The sequence below is a fragment of the Patella vulgata genome, chromosome 7, assembly GCF_932274485.2.
Source record: "Patella vulgata chromosome 7, xgPatVulg1.2, whole genome shotgun sequence".
Lineage (NCBI taxonomy): Eukaryota > Metazoa > Mollusca > Gastropoda > Patellidae > Patella > Patella vulgata.
The window spans coordinates 23,021,430-23,039,418 of NC_065885.2; the positions used below are offsets into that span (position 1 = coordinate 23,021,430).

The 17,989-nt window shown below is 35.1% G+C and overlaps 1 protein-coding gene across 1 annotated transcript; it reads right to left on the reverse strand.

Annotated features, from left to right (window-relative positions):
* Positions 1–11,659: 11,659 nt before the first annotated feature.
* On the reverse strand, positions 11,660–17,989 carry LOC126827370 (dolichyl-diphosphooligosaccharide--protein glycosyltransferase subunit 1). The gene is made up of 10 exons (XM_050556662.2): positions 17,641–17,989; positions 16,539–16,600; positions 15,782–16,091; positions 15,398–15,604; positions 14,874–15,066; positions 14,057–14,156; positions 13,359–13,497; positions 13,000–13,119; positions 12,324–12,569; positions 11,660–11,961 (listed from the first exon to the last, which is right to left on the reverse strand). Exons 1-10 carry the CDS (start codon positions 17,884–17,886, stop codon positions 11,779–11,781), a joined length of 1,806 nt encoding a protein of 601 aa, XP_050412619.1. The 5' UTR covers positions 17,887–17,989; the 3' UTR covers positions 11,660–11,778.

A 17,989-nucleotide genomic window follows, 5' to 3' on the forward strand; every position in this document is an offset into this window, starting at 1 on the left:
CAAACAAGTATCGTATGTTAAAGTTGGCCGTTTTGGAAATGTATCCGCCTTTTTGTGGGGTTGGGGGGGGGGGTAGAATTTAAAGCGGGATAAGCTCAACTTAAACTACTCGCGCCGCTTTATAGTTTATTTAGCAGTGTGATTCGTTCGAAAGTTCAATTGTGGTGTTACGAAACTGAAAGGAAATATGTATTGTATGTGAACTGCAGCGTACGTGTGTGTCTTTTGAAGTAGGCCAAATTCGTAAAATATGTTTTTTGGTAACACCGGTTAATGTTTCGAATTTGCCGTTAGTTTAGATACTAGGATATTATGTTCCAATTGATGGTTAAATTTTTAGGACCTTGTATGTCACAACCTTTTTTATGTGAAATAATAAGTGTCGATTGTATTAAAGTGGAAGACCCAGTTTTTACAGAATGTTAAAAATAAAATTTCATTGATGTCAAACGCAAAAACGCAAATAAAAGCGTATAGATCAATTAACTTGTTTGAAAGTTTTAAGCTAAAAATATTGAGCTGTGAAGAAATGATAGCCAAAAACAGGCGCAGAGGGTTGCAAACGTCGTGCTATAATAGTATATGTTATACAAAACTGTGATTGGTTTCCATACCAATTGTGAAATTGTGTTTTTTATTGTTTTCAATCGCAAAATTTGATTATAATCATACACAAGGCATTAATTTGGCCGTGATATCACTGGTGTAGGGTTAGGTTTAGCAATAGCATGATTGCACACAGCATTGGCTATTTCGGCTGGGGCTATAGGAGATGTTCCCAAGGAATGAAAAGGAAGGGTAATTTTTAAAGGTTGTGTGGACTGTGGATATATATACTCTAATCTTGATTCGTCATAGGAAATGGCGCCAGTTTTCGGCTGTTTTTGTTTAGCAATTAGTACTTAATCTGTTGTCCGCTAGACTATATTAATATCGCCCACCTACTAACTGGGTGCCAACTGCAAAGTTTTAGGCTTGTCAAGGCTTTTTAAACTTTTTGACTCGCTGAGTGTGTTCATATCTGGTTTGATTCGACGTGGCAGTAAGATCTGCGAGATTTGAATTTATTTGCTAACAACCCGCCGTACGTGCTACTAAGGACAGTTTGCGAAGGAGATATAGTGCAGATCGGAGACTGGCCGTAAAGACCTACAATATTTTCACCGGCTTTCTTGCGGCTGGTCTCTGCGAGTTGTTTACCAAATCCTACAACCCACACGCACGGCGGGTTGTGAGCTATATGCTTTTTAGCATTGACATCAGTTTTGGAAATATTGGTTACATAGGCTTATATAAGCACCGAGCGGAACCTCTCACCCGTATTCCAGCACCCGGATTCGTAATGAAGTTAGCAATAGCACACATCTTCCTAGCGCCAATAAAAACCTAGATATAATTATCACGAAAATAAATGTTACCTTTATATTAGAAAATAACATTTAAGACATATTAATGCAAAGTACATGTATATATGTAATAGACACCCGCCCCCCCCCCCCAAAAAAAAAAAAAAAAAAAAAAAACTATTACCGTAAACATACTAAAATATCGCACACTAGGCTAACTGAGCACGCAGAAAAGGGGTAGGTCCACGCTGCATCAAAACGCACCGAAATTAGCTTTGGTGGCAAAATGTTTTTTATTTTTTATTTTATTTCACAGAATCAAGGGATGAATAAACTACTAGACTACAAAATTCTAAAAGCCTCCTATGTTGGCTTTTCGAGATATATTACCGTAAACATACTAAAATATTGGGGAATCGGGTTAGGCTAGGCTCACTGCGCACAAAATAACTTTTAAACTAGCTTTGGTGGCTCCAAGATCTTTATTTCACCAAATCGACAGATGCATACGGTATGAACATGCCAAATTTTATTAACTTTCTATGTTGGCGTATCGAGTTATACCACCACAAAGTTCCTAATACCCGGATTTGCGGCGGCGTTCGTGAATTCAATAAACAAGGGGTACAACCACGCTGCATCAAAAAGCACCCAAACCATCTTTTGTGATCACAACACCTATATCGATAGGAATAAACAGTGTCTATATTGTCTCCATGAAATATGAACTGTATATATGTCTACTTCCATAAATTTGGATTTTTGATAATTAAAGGATCTAAACCTGTAACTAAATATTATCCATAATATTCGAAGGAAAACACGAAATAGAATTCAATATTGGTTCATCGCAATGTTGTTATTTTGCCGTGAAAATATGGGATCCTAATAGCCAATACTTAAGACACGATGAACATTTTATAATCAGTACACACAAGTCGTTTCGCTCCATTTTTATACGTCCACATTTTCATGTGGTCAAATATTGTCGTCGCCCCGGTCCGTCCATGTGTCCGTTCACATTTTGTTTGTGGGCACTCTAGGGGTTACAATTTTATCCGAATTTGACGAAATTTGAATTATATGTTAATATCCCAAAGATCTCAATCGGCCCAAAACTGACAGACAAAATGGCCGCCCCTCGTTGTCAAATGTAAGTTTATAACCCAAAGTTCGTGGTTCCTTTCGATATTCGCGCATATCAGACTGTAACTTCCTAAATTATGGCCCCTTATTGTACGAAAAATCGCGTTTTTAGCTTGTGGATCCTATAGAGGTCATAATTTTTAGCCGATTTAAAAAAAAACGTATTATTATATCACCGTTACACCCCAAGGACGACTGAGTGTGAATTTCGTGAAAATCGGCTCAAAACTGACAGACAAAATGGCCGCCCTTCGTTCTCAAATAGCGTAAAAAAAATATGGTATATCAAGGTTGTGGACCCTATAGAGGTCACAATTTTTATTCGATTTTGTTGAAACTTGAAATGTAAGTTTATAACCCAAAGATCTCGGGTTCTTTCTTTCGAAATTTGCGCATATCCGACAATAACTTCATGACTTACGGCCTCTGATTGTACGAAAAATCATGTTTTTAGCTTGTGGACACTCTAGAGATCACAATTGTTATTTAATTTTAAAACCGTTCAGATATATCACTACTACACCATTGTGAAAATCGAACCAAGGCTGTCTGACAAAATGACCGCTCCCCTTCACGCAAATAGTATAAAAAGCATGTAATACCAAGGTTATGGACTCTCTAGAGCTCACAATTGTTATCCGATTTTGATGAAACTTATAATGTTTATATCCTTTCGATATTGATGCATGCAGGACCGCAACGTCCTGGATTATGGCTCCTGATTGTACGAAAAATCGCCCCTTTTTAGTTTGTTCTCTGTCCATATTTTGCAAAATATGGGCGTATCTTGCATGGCAACCGCTTGGTAATAATCCTACGTGGCAATACGGAAGTGATTAGTAATGGCTGATTCACAATCAACAAAATAATTGGACTGTTCAGGAATTACATATATGTTTTAAAACAATGAATATAAATCGCTTTATATACATTCATATAACAATTATGTGCTTTTAAACCCATTTTCGTCTATTTTAATGTTCCATAGAATAGAGACACATGCCCGTTTAAAACACTATAGGGGTTATTTTAGTTCTATGAAAGGTGCTCGGTTTAATATATTGAAGTGGTTAAAGAAATGGTTGACAACGAAAAATGGACTAAGTAGGTATTTTGCAAGATTCAACTTTCTTAGACTAACTCACAGACAGTTCCCGCTGTAATACTATAGGGGTTATTTTAGTTCTATGAAAGGTACGCTGTTTAATATATTGAAGTGGTTAAACAGATAGGTGACAACGAGAAATGGGATAAGTAGGTATTTTGCAAGATTCAACTTTCTTAGACTAACTCACAGATAGTTCCTGCCATCATCAATTGCTGAAAGTAGGGTACTATCGTCCAGTCATCTCGCGCACAGATTAGTCCAATTAAATGGAATAATGTTGACATAAAACGGTGCCCATACGAAACACTTACCAAAAAAAATGGTAATTGTCCCACCCAATTAGCTGACGCATTGTATACTTTTTTATATAAGAAAGAGCGAGGTTAAATTTCCTTTCAGACATCATTCTGAGTTCTTAGGGGAACATCGTACCCACAGAGCGTAACATCTGAAAACCCAAGCTAGGGGATAGATAACTTATATTTAGCTTATATTTAATGCCATAGTTGTGTGTGTAGTTTCCTGTATATAACCATTGTATTATGGGTGTTATAAAGATATAAAAATACAGTTAAACCAACAAAGTGTCCCAGAGTTAATTGATCATATACACAACGTGAAGTCAAAGGTAGTTCCTAATTGACTGTAGTGTCACATACCTCTCTTTTTGGTGTCGTTGACGGAAGATGTCGACCCTGGAAGAAGGTGCAAATGGAAGCAAAGAAGTTTCGAGGTGGATGGATTACTCGTGAAAATGGTCGTTTTTAGGTAGGTACTTATTTCCTAGAAAACTGACCATGGAAAGCCAGACCAAGCGATACATTTAACAAATGTTAAAGATTAGGGATTTTCTGAAAGTAAAGTTTTAAAAAGGACGTTACAATGTTAAGATATTAAAATGAAGAAAATAAGGGTTAGGTTTAAACATACAAGTAATTTTCAATAACCGATGGAACAAATAATAAGAAAAACGAAAGAATTCTAAAATTGATACGAAAAGGGAAAAGTTACACCTGTCGAAAGTTTTAGGGAGGTTGAAGACTTAATTTTTGTTTGTACATGGACAGTAATGTAATGTACCTGTGTGTGTCTTTGTGTTGAATCAAGTATAAGATTATAGTATAAACCTGTGTAATCCGCGACGAACGCGTTTAGTTTTTAGGGTAAAAGAAAATGCCCAAGGTAAATTTATTATTATTATTATTATTACAGCATATTTATAGTGCACCCTTTCATATAACATGTTCAGGGGCACTTTACAAAGTGACAATGTAAATCACACATAAACAACAAGATTATGGGCATGTTAACGTTTGTATACAGAGTCAGTTAAAAGCCTGATTAAATAAATGTGTTTTAAGTTGTTTTTTTAAAAGAATACAGAGATGTACAACATCTTAAACTAAATGGTAGATTATTCCATAAAACAGGTGCTTGATAACTAAAAGAGCGCTGACCATAGGAGACTAGTTGAACAGTTTTGGGCTTTAAAAGTAGTTTATCTGATGTACGTAATGTTCGGCCAGGTGTATAAAGTTCTAAAAGATCTGAGAGGTAAACAGGAGCTAAATTATTTAAGCATTTAAAAGTAAGTAATACAATCTTAAAATCAATTCGATATTTAACAGGTAACCAGTGTAAATTATATAAAACAGGAGTTATGTGGTCACATTTCTTAGTTAAAGTAACAAGTCTAGCCGCGGTATTCTGTACTTTTTGTAATTTATCTATAAGCTTTAAAGGTAAACCAACTAAAAGTGAATTGAAGTTATCTAATCGAGAAGTGACCAGAGAATTAACAAGTGACCCGTACAGTTACACATTTACGTATTTTACCTATATTTCTAATATTAAAATAGCACAATTTACAAATATTATTTACTTGAGCTCCCATAAGCATAAAACTATCAAAGATAGCGCCAATATTACGAGCAGAATAAGACGAAAATATATCACAATTACCAATTACAACAGGGGGGGTTATCTTGTGCAGATTTACTTAATTGATGCCTTGAGCCTAATAACAAATATTCGGTTTTATCATCATTCAATTTTAGAAAGTTCTTTGACATCCATTTTCTAATTTCACTAATACAGTTCTCAAGTTGCAATTTTGATAAATTGAAAGAAGATGGACAATTAGGTATAAATGAAATATATAATTTAGAACTGAATGACTGGCCCTTTTAAATTCGCGAGACAGCGTGTGGGTCATAGGCCCAGAATGAAATAGTGTGCCTTGCAACTGAGCGGGTAGCTTAAACGCAATGGCATAGCTGAAACTGTTTCTAGGTACACGTATTCATGTTGTTTTGTTAAAACTGCAAAGAGATAAGTTCAAAGTATGTGTTGAAAGCAGTAAAACATACCATGGTAAAATGGGTAATTTATAGTTGGATTTGAATGTGCGTTTAGTTGTCAATCTAAGTTTTGAATTCTCAGATATGCCATACTTAGTGTCAACGAAAAATCACGAACTTATTGGTAAAGTGTTATATGTTATATTTGTTTAAAGTAGGGAATATAATAACTTACGGGTATGTTTGATCGGTTATTAGAATCATGAGTATAAAACAAAATATGGTCCTGAAATAAATATTGATCACATTTATTTCAAGATGCTGTTTTGTTTGAATTCAGAATGAATGAAATGAATTCACGAAAAATGTTATTATGGGGCACCTATGTTATTTCGAAACATACAGTACAGCCGGTGTCAAAAAGGCGTGCTTTTGATTGACGAAGCCAGCTAGTGTGAGACGAGGGTGCTTCCACATGTATACCAATTCTATCTTATAGACTCAATGTTAACGGTGGGTTTATAAGATAGGTGGGATGTCTTAACAATAACCAGATACAACCAGAGTAATTAACTGAAGATTTGTTAATGAGGCAAAACTGTTCACTGTTAACAGGTAATACTAATAGGTAAAGAACGTTAGTAATGTAATGAATTTTTAAGTTATTAATGACTGCTAACTTATATGGAGGGGATAGATTAAGCAATATGCTGTTAATACATATAGTTTATTCAGATAAAAGTAAATATAATTAAGGATTAGGTTCTAATAGTATCAAATTAATATTAAAATCAACGTAATAAATTAAGGGTAATGAAATTGAATTAAGAGTGGTCTGGTTGGGCAAGGACGCTGTTTGGTTACGGTAGGTAATGTATTATTTTCTTAAAGGCACAGTAAAGACGAACCAGTCAGAGGAATTCCGAGGTTCAAGCAGATACGGTTCTGGAGAGGCATTTGAAGAAGTGATACTATTTAGTGTTAGAAAACAGTGAAGTTACTAACAGTTAATCGGTGAACTTTATATTATTGTAGATTGTATATCAGTGTAATGGTAGGACTTGAGATATTTAAAGACACGCTAGAAGTTTTTAGTAACTATCATTAATGATTATTTAAAGATTGTTAGCGACATGGAATGGTAATTTTGAAATGTCTTTCCGAAAGTATTTATATTGTATTGCATTAAATGCATACTAGACAACGACGTTAATTATGCAACAGTGCTTATGTAACGCATTGCAAAAGGGCCTGGTGTAATACTATAGGGGTTATTTTAGTTCTATGAAAGGTGCTCTGGTTAAACAAATGGGTGACAAAAGAGAGAGAGAAATGGGGTTTAACGTCTACTCGACACAAACTAGGTCATTTCGGGACTAACATATGGTTTAATTTTATTTCAATAATTCGCTTGCGCGTAGCGGTCTTTAGCAGTGGGAGGAAACCGGAGGACCCGGAGAAAACCCATGAGGTTGGACAGGCGACCCTACTCCTTGCCACGTACAACCGGGGATTCGAAACCACGCCAGTTGACTCAATAACCATTCGACCATCCAACCCCCCAAATGGGTGACAACGAGAAATGGTCCAAGTAAGTATTTCGCGAGATTCAACTTTCTTAAACTAACCCACAGACAGTTCCTGCCATCATCAATTGCTTAAAGTATGCTACTATCGTCCAGCCATCTCGTGTACAGATTAGTCCAATTAAATAGAATAATGTTGACGTGCAGCGATGCCCATACGAAACACTTACCCAAAAATGGCAATTGCCCCGCCCTAATAGCTGACGTATCCATACTTTGTATATAAGAAAGAGCGTGGTTAAATTTCCCTTCAGACATCAGGCCGGACTACCTATATCATGCAGGGTTCTTAGAAGGCATACGCCCAGCCTCTTCGGCTTGGAGGTCGGGATAGAGACAATGTGGTGTTTCAGCCGTTGGGACTGAGTACTAGGCTTGTTCAACGCAGACTGTAGATATTATAATAACTCCTAATGTACTATCATAGATGTTGTAGTTTCCTGTATTTGATATATAAACATAGTTATAAAAACACAGTGTCCCAGAGTTAATTGATCATAATATTACACAACGTGGAAGTCAGAGTTAATTCACCTATTTAAATACACCTTAGTGTCACATCTATGTTTTTGGTGCCGTGACGACGGATAGTCACGACGTAAACCTACCTGTAGTGTCACACGTTAAGTTTTAATTTTCAGTCATTACACAAATGAAAGTTATAAACTATTTTAGGACATGTCGACGTTGTTGAGAATCAAAGAGTAGAGGGGAAATGTTTGTATGCTTTGTTGATGTGACATCTTCATTATTTAATTATTGATTATTGTATAAAGAGTTTAACTGAGCACACATCCTATAGATTGACTCCTATAGAATTAGTTTTTTTATTATCTACGCTGTTGGTGCTAACATGTAGATGTTATTAATTGTTTCAAATCGGCATGTCGTTTATACATATGTTGGGGGGGGGGGGTTGTTATATACACTGTATATATATATTACCTTTTCTCGACCTCTTGGCACACAAGATAAGGCAACTTACTTATAGGCTTGCAGCGAAAATTTCTAGTTTGCTTAGAAACACATTTCCGCTACAAGGTCCTTGAACTTAAACAAACCAAGCATTTTTGGAAAGCTTATAATACCAGGAACACAACTTCCAAGCAAAATGTTTGCAATAATCACAATTGTCGAGTACATGCTATAGTTATACTAATAATTCTGAAGTTGGCCTAAATTAAATATTGACGAAAACAGCGTATTAGTAAAATTTTGATTTAAACAAAAGTAGGCTACCCAAGCACCTGAAATACTGTTATCATTTGCAGACATTCTTCGATCCCTGCATTGGCCGAGAAAGTTCATCCAGATTTTCCGGCGTGGTTCTCCCTTGTCAGTGATGCAGGACGGAGGGGCTGACAAGGAAAGCTGTCTAGTCGTTCGGATGGGACGAAAAACCGAGGTCCCGTGTACACATTGGCGTGCACGTAAAAGATCCCTTGGCAGTTGGAATTCGATTTAAGAGTAGGCCGTAGTGCCGCTGTCCGGGCAAAATTTCCCTCATAGCACACTGTATGGCGTATGCCCGTCTTCATTAGCCCAGGTTAGGAGCAGAACTGTAGGACGTTAAACCCCATTTCATTTCATTTCATTTTTGCAGACATTCGACAGAAAGGGGGGTAACTCTTTTTTTTACCGTTCATGGATTTCCAAAATTCCTTGTTCAGCATCGGCATTAAGTATTATTATGCATATATTTGTCCAGTTCAGCATCACATGAAATCACCATCGTCTGCAGTGCTTTCATGGTGAGGGATTAAAAAAAACGCAAAAACTTCAATGCTGAGTAATTTTACTAGCCAGAAATCGCTTAGAAAGCGTCTCCGACGATCTAAACCCCCGGGAGCTAGGACGTCCCCCCCCCCCCCCCCAATCAAGAATTGTTTCCGCCGGCCCTGGGCCAACATGGGGACTAAACCCTAGATCTCCTGATTACTGAGCCAGCGCCTTACTCACCGAGCCCAACGTCCTGCAGACCTGCACCACTGACAGGGGGAAACCACGCCGGACCAGGATCAAACCCTGGACCCCCCCCCCCCCGTAAGTCAGTCAGCCCCTTACTAATCATGGAATACATGAATACAAGCTGTACATACAGTATTATTTAGTTATTTAGTTTATTATTTAGTTTAGTTATAAATGCTTTGTTTCAGTTTAAATTTTGTTCGAACTTAAGCATCAAGTCCTATCTGAATTTTTCTTTTTACAGATATTATAGTAGATATAATTTTTGGGGAGAACTTGTATAGGCTCTTGTCTGTTGTTAAATCCTATTCAGTTACATGTATATTAATGGGGTCGCTTGTTCGATCCCTGCATTTCCCGAGAAAGTTGATCGGGATTTTCCGACGTGGTTTTCCCTTGTCAGTGGTGCAGGACGAAGGGCCTGACTAGGACAGCTGTCTAGTCGTTCAGATGGGACGAAAAAACCGAGGTCCCTCATAGCACACTTATATTAAAAGAGTGTAGGTTTGTGTCATGTGACTTGGCTGGCGAGGTTTCTAGTAACGGGTGCGAAGCCGGAGGAGAATTCATTGTATATTATAAATATCGCGACCTAATTAAATTCTCGGATTATCTACTGTCAACGTCTTTATCCGTGGTTTTTATCTCAGAAAAGGCTGAGAAATCAGCCAATCTTCGCTTGCAACCTTTGACGTCACTCGAGCAGACATCTCTAATCGTTGGGTTGCCGGTTAGGGAAACCCTTACATTTTGTCCTGTGTACACTCCAATATTTTTCTAATAAGATTGGATGTTTCTACTTTCCATATAATACAAAATGGCTATACTTTTATTGGAAATAACCATCCGATAAATACTTCCGTGGGAAAGTATCTTTAAGTATGGGCAAAAATAATCATGCAAATTACCGATTCGTGGAGGATAAATCAGATCGGGAACCGCAATGGCTCAGTGAGTAAGATGCTGGTTTTCCACTGACAGTGGTGGGGGATAAAGGGTCTGATAAGGACAGTGTCTATTCGGCAGGCACGAGGTATTAAATGTGGTTTTTTTTAATAACTAGGGTCGGTGCAACGATATGCCAAGGCTGAACACTATTGCATTGTTTCAAGTGGACATGGCTATCAGATCCGTCCGTCCGAAGGTCAAAGGCCATCACAATTGTTTACAGCAGACAAGGTAAATTGATATCGGCCAAGGACTGAACAGCAATGCATGACAAGCAAGATCTCTCACGCTAGCAGCTTCCCGTACTGCTGTGTTACAACTGCTATGGTGTCCGGGTGCCGACATTGTTGGTCGCCGACTACGCTCTACCGAAATGTATGCCAGATGGCTTTACCTAATTAAAATCGATGCATTATGTAATATTTAGTTGAAGAGCTGGTCGTTCTTGCTATAACAGTTCAAAAATAGATAATGAATACTGAAAATTTCATTCAAATTACTTTATTGGGGGCAAAGTTATGACTGACGATGTACCGTGGATCGTCTATTACAATAGAAACGGTACATGACAACCGTGACTAAGTCTTGATTATCTAGCATTGCAGGTGTTCAAATCCATTAAATCTTGACCATTCTATGTTCTAGATAGTTGATTATTGGCTTGTCAAATAATTATGTCTAAATATTAATTCACATGACATCTGAAGCCAAAAGAAAGACCTCTAATAGGCAGAATTAGCTCTTACATAACCCATCTTTAAAAGTCCCAATGCACTTTTTAAGCAGTACGAATCACTTGCAAACTACATCATCGTTAAAGGTGAATCTCTAATAGGAATACCAGTCCAATTATAATTCCCTTTTATTCAATAGTGATGAGCAATTTGCAGAATCCACATAATAGTCCCTTACCAGAATTTAATCCACATATTAGTCCCTTACCAGAATTTAGCACAGAGACTATGAAAATGAGGACCCACTGCATTTGACAAATCAAATTAATATTAATAGTGATTCGAAATATTTGGAAAGACTGTATTTGTACTTCAATATGCCCCTACCACTGATATAACTTAAGTATTTCTTAAAGAACATCAGATATTTCATTTGATCATCTATGCATGGTCACCATAGATAAGTGCATGCCTTTTCGTAACAAATTGCATACATATTGTACCACACACCTTCCAAGCCTGGGGGGGGGGTTTTATCAGGAGAAAAATCTTCTCAAGAAATGATGTAAAACTGACAACAAAATTAGTAATAAATGGCTTTACTTACATTATATGACCAAAAAATAAAGATGTTACAAACATAATACACGAAATGAAAACAATAGTAAAAGCCCAAGATTATCTGTACATATAATGAAGGATTTAAAGAGTAGCACGAAGGGCTTCCATCTTTGATTCAAGGTCTTCTCTTTTAGTATTATTGGCTGAATCAGCATCGAGATATTGCTGTTTACTTAGTTTGTTGGAAATTAGCTTTTCAGCTTGACTAATGGCGGAATTAATAAGATCATGATATTGACCATCAAGTTTCTGTAATTCTGCCACCTGCAACAAAATAAAGATAACAGAATAAAATTATATTAAACCAGCAATTAAGCAATTTTTAAGAGCATTCCTTCACAGTAATTTCATTCTTCACCTAAAAGTTATAGAGATCCACTGTACCATCAATTTTCAAAAAATTTATCAGATCTCAATAGATGCACAATCTATACATAGGAAACTAATAACTAGAAGTACAACTTGAAGATTTGAGAAGTTTTAATTGTCATAGTATATTTTGAGTTTTATTATATTGTAAATAAAGTTGGCTTGGACTATTCATATGTCCAGTTATCAAGAGACGACACGTTTTCATAAAGCAATTAAACAAAATAATGAAATTGTGAAAATGAATTATTTTTTACCCTTTCTGAAGCTTCAGAGCCCTCCGTCTTGAGTTGGGCATGGATTGTATTAATTTGTTTGGTCAAAGCAGTATAATCATTATTAATCTTCTTTCGACTATTACCAAATGTTGTTGTATCTTTACTGCTCTTATATTTATTGATAGCATCATCATAACTCTGATACAGAGCACTACGTTTATCTTGAGCATCCTGTACTTCATTAATAAGACTGGATACTCTAAGTCGACTTTCTTTAGCTTCATCCTGAAAAGAAAATATTTGTTACTGGAGCCCTATGATTATCAGATATATTTAAGTCAATAAAACAGGTTACACAAAGCAAGGCTAATTACTAACACTGTCAATAATTATTGAAAATAATGTGCTTTTTTGGCTTAAAACTCTAACCTTGATTACAGTTGCAATAATGCTTTCATTAATATTAATGTGTGATCAAAAATTAGCAAAGACAATACTTTTTTTATACATGTTATATATTGACCTCAAGTTTACTAAATGTCATTGTTCTTGATAATGATAAGAGGATACTTGTCGAAACGTTGTGCTTTTAGAATAAAACTAGTGATTGTATCCCATAAAAACTGTGTTCTGTTAGATACATGTAGTTTATATTAAATGTGTCACTTTTAATCTTATACGACTATTAACACAATAATATATAAATATAAATTACCTTAGTTATAGAGAAGTCAAGACGTACATAGATAATAACCAATAAAAATAAGAGATAAAATGCTCCAACAACTAACAATGGTTCTTGTAAAAGTAACATCTTTTGGAAAGAATATGTTACCTAAAAGAGAAATAGACAAAGAATATTAAAGAATGTAATAGGAAACTAACTGAAAGGTCGATTTACCAGATAAGTAAATGATAAATATATGGTCAGCAAACATGTTAATTCCATAAATATTGAAGCATGACAGTATGTACTAGTCTTAAAACTGCCTGTAATTAGTTTCAATATGTGACTCACTCCCTATACATAGACATCTTTTGAAGAGTTACTGAACAAGAATACATTAAACTTACAGTGAAGTCTTGGATATGTTGCTCTACCAAATTAGTTTTATACAGCACAATAACAGGACGACCAATCGTATCAAGATAAGTATAATGTAGTTCATTTGAACCTCGTTTAACTGGATATGGTGGATCTACTACAATATTTCTGCAAAAGATATATAATAAAATATAATAAACATAGTTTGCCAGGCAAGGTAACAAACAACCACCAGCAGCGCCATGGTCCACACTGTAATATGACTTTTCATATTTATGCTTAGCCTAATACAAGCTATACCAAAAAACATTGCTGAAAATTGTGCAAGAAATTAATTCTGTAGATTGTGTATGAGTACAGGTATCAAGGCAATAACACTGAACTATTTTTGTAAAACCATTCAAAATCCATAGACCATTTTACCGGAATATTAACTGAACTCCTTTAAAAATTTGAAAAAAATCTGTAGAAGATGTACAACAAATGTTTACCCCAATACTAACTATTCCTAATTAATATTAATCAAAATCAGTTAAAACATATCTATCAAGTTGGTAAGGACAGACAGACCACAACAATATTAGCATTAAACATGAATAGATTAACGATCCTCTAATTCTATTCTGTTTTAAGATTAACAAATTAATGTTAACATATCCTGTAAGATTACCACACTGTGGTTATACTGATCTTTACATTTGACCAGGTAACACCGACAAATACTTACTTAGCTGATTCTGGAAGGATAACTCTAACAGTGAGTTCATCTACTACCATATCATCATAGATATGATCTACAAATCTCATCTTTAAACCATAATCATTACCTAGTAAAAATTACAGATATAACATAACATTTAAAGATTTACAGAAAAATTTCTGTTCATATTTAGACTAGCAATTAATTAGGTCTTTTTTATAAACTACGTTTTGCATAAATATTCAAAATCAATAGGGATGAATACTATTTGTGAAAATTTTATGAAGATAATTCAAGATCTATTCTATTATCAATTTCTAGTACCTGCTCACAGATTTATAAAATACCTGGTTATTTTTGACCAAAACAAGGAGGTAATAAATTTGAAAAAAGGAAATGACTACTTTGTAGTTTTAGTATGTCCATTACTATCTGCAATGATTTCATGTTGCACAGTACCTAGATTTGAAAATAAAATTCAATAAGAATCAGTCTGATTAAAATACAGATCTAATTTTGTTTCGTTTTTTTATACTTTTGATGGCCTCTACTACATGAAGATCTGACAAGTTGAAATGGGAGGTCACGTCAGGGGTCACAAGCGGCTTTTGACTGACATCAGACATCTGATTAGCATTGATGTTTCTAGTAGGAAACCCACAGTTCCGTGCATCACACGCCAAGAACTCGCTGCAACAGACAATTTCATGGGCTACACTCTCACGAGGGTTATATAACAACTCTTCCAGATCCTAGTGTAGTAAAGACAAGTAAAACAAAATTTTGAAAAATAAAAAACAAAACGAAATAGGATCCGTTTTAATCATATTGAATAAGAACATACCTCGGTTGAAAAGATATTCGTAGCTAGGTATGTTGTATCCAATGTAATATTGAGTCTTCCATCCTCCAAATAATGGAAAACGGGGACGGATTTCAAGTTCAACAGAATCTTCAAGTTCTCTCATATTACTAGTAGAGACATTACCAATTTCATCTCGGTAATATACATCCCGTGCTGCAGCTGGAAACTGGGTCTAAAAAAACCCATCTATTTTATGAAATATCTATTCTAATGTAAATGGTAATTCAAACATTAATAGATGTATAAATAACTGGTTAGTGTCATCAGAACCAATGACTCAATTTATGACTTAGACCTTCCGGCACTCTCGTTTAATGCCATTGACTAAACATATAGATTTGTATAATTTTCTTTTAAAAAAAACATTCACTTGTAAAACAGTAGGCATAAAGATATAGTTCAAAGGGAACTTCAATATGGAACACTTTTGTATGACCCCTCAAAACGAAAAGTAAAAAAACACATCCTGATAATCTCATTTTAGACATCAATGACTGACTTACCCTGAAGGATTTAATAGATGAAACGCCATCGTTGTTTCTTTGGTAATCAAATCTTGAGAAAGGACCCTTCAATGTTGCACCACTGTGACGCATATCAATATGTTCTTCAACAGCAATATTACCCCAATGCGAGATCTCAATTATTCTTTCCATACTAGTAATGGTTAAAAATGGACTGTTATTTTCTTCATGGACCTTCAATTCAGCCTAGATATCAAAAAAAAAAAAAATCCCTTTTCAATTAGATTTAACAGAAAACTTGAACTTAATTCATGTAGATATTCAAACAAAATTCATCAATATGAAAATCACTGATTAAATCATACTTTTAAAAGATAACCTTTAAATATTTATATCAATAATAAAACATTTCTATCCTCTTACCTCAACAAATGGTTCTCTTTCTTCAAAAGGACCATATTTAATAACGTTATCACTAACGGACACTGGTTTCGTTCGTGTATAGGATTCGATGCTAGATGATGTTGTAGTCACACTTGTTGTCTGTGTCAGTGTTTTATATGGAGAATAAAAATACAGATTACTATTGAAGATAACCAGTTGTTTTTCTGACTGTAGAATTTCAGCTGGGTAAGCTTTTAATACATGAGCATAAATAGTTTCTACTTCTACTGTTGTGCTTTTACCTGCAGCTAGTGGTGATGCCAAGTTAATACGGAAGAATACCTTGTCTCTGTAAAAATCAAATAATAATGGTATGGTACAAGTAACAGTATGACATATTAGAATAATGATTCAGAACTTGCATTCAAATTAGCACTCTGACATAACAGGTTGTTGAATCCTCTAATAAACTTGATTAGCCATTCAAATAAAGAAATACTATATATGTCTCAGGGTTAATAATGACAAGCTACAATGTAGATTAATAAGATTATTCATTATATTTCACATCGTAGAAATCTATAAACAGACACCTCATACAAACATGGAATAAATTATAATGCAGTGTACATGCTATTCACACATACATGACATACCAGTATGCGAAATGAAATCAAATGGGGTTAAACATCATACTTTTCTGCATGACCGAAATGTAGAGAGTTTAATTAATTATGTTAAATCTGACTCAAAAAGATGACATAATGGAAAATAATCAAACTTAAGTTAGTCTTACTTTTGACTCTCAACTCTCGTAGATTCTACACTCAATTTACTTGTGTCATCTCCAGATTTTGACTAAAATGCAAAAAAATATTTGATTAAAATCAAAATAAGTATTTGAAAATCTAAAACTTGTTCAAAAAATGTACTTACATGGCTTTTTATAAACTTGAAATACATGCGACTATCACTCAGTCACTAGGCCTACATGTATAGGCTACATGACTAGATTAGGCTAGTACTTAAGTAGGATTTACCCTGAACATCCCTAAAACAATTTCAAGTTTAAGACCACACAGAAAGTGCTACCAATAGTACCATGTGTACCAATCTGATTTAAACACAGATCCAATTTCGTTTCGTTTTTATAGTTTAAAATTTCAATTTTACTTGTCTTTACTACACTTGGATCTGGAAGCATTGTTATTTAACTCGGTTCTGCTTGAAATGTGGGGTCAGCCAATCAAATGGTCTGTCGAATCAAGCGTTTGACCTTTTTTGTGCGGAACTGTGGGTAGACATTAGCGGCAATAGAAATCAAAACAAAGCAAAAGTAGATAAAAAAAAATACATGCTGGTCGCTAATTGGTTAATCGAATGACTGACGTAATTGGGTCAAATGTCGCTTGCTTGGGACCTGACGTCATAGAACGTGAACTCCCACTATAACTTGTTAGATCTACATGTAGTGTAGGCCATCGAAAGTATAAAAAACGAAATATATAGATCTATATGTTAATTAGATTGCATGTGTACAAAAAAAATGCTTATGTTTTCAGGTTTTTGTCATGTCTGTCACTACTGCCATGGTCTATGGACATGGTGTACTGGATAAACTATTTACTATAGTCTATGTTAGGGCCTAGCCTATTCTTTGGTCGAATGAATACGTAAATCTCACAAACAACCGCTTCACAATTTCATGTGTAAACACATACTATAGTGGTACTGCCACTACTGGTAGAACCGATCTGTACTTTGAAATGATGCCTACCAGTATCAGTATCACGGTCATTTGGGAAGTACTAATGAAGGTAGGCCGATACCGGCATAAATTGTTCACAATTGATAAGCACATTAGAAGAAAAGTACGGCATTTTTAATAACATACTTACCACAGCACCTATAAATGACAATTTACTTTGTAAAGACGGGTCAATGACAAATAAAAATGACTTGATAGTAGATGATCCCTTGTTTTCTACGGTAACTGTTGTGTATATTTTTACTATATGAGATGATACATCTATCTTCCTATCAACCTTAGTATTTACAATACTACTGCTAATGGTGTCTTGATTAGCAGTGCTAACTGTAGCTAAGATGATGGATAAAATGCACAATTGTAAATATTTTGCCATAATTTATAATAAATATCGATGATACTGGATGAAAAACAGATAATAATAACAACTTCAATGGCCGCTCACAGCGGACGACACATTGCCTCGTTTTGGAAACGAT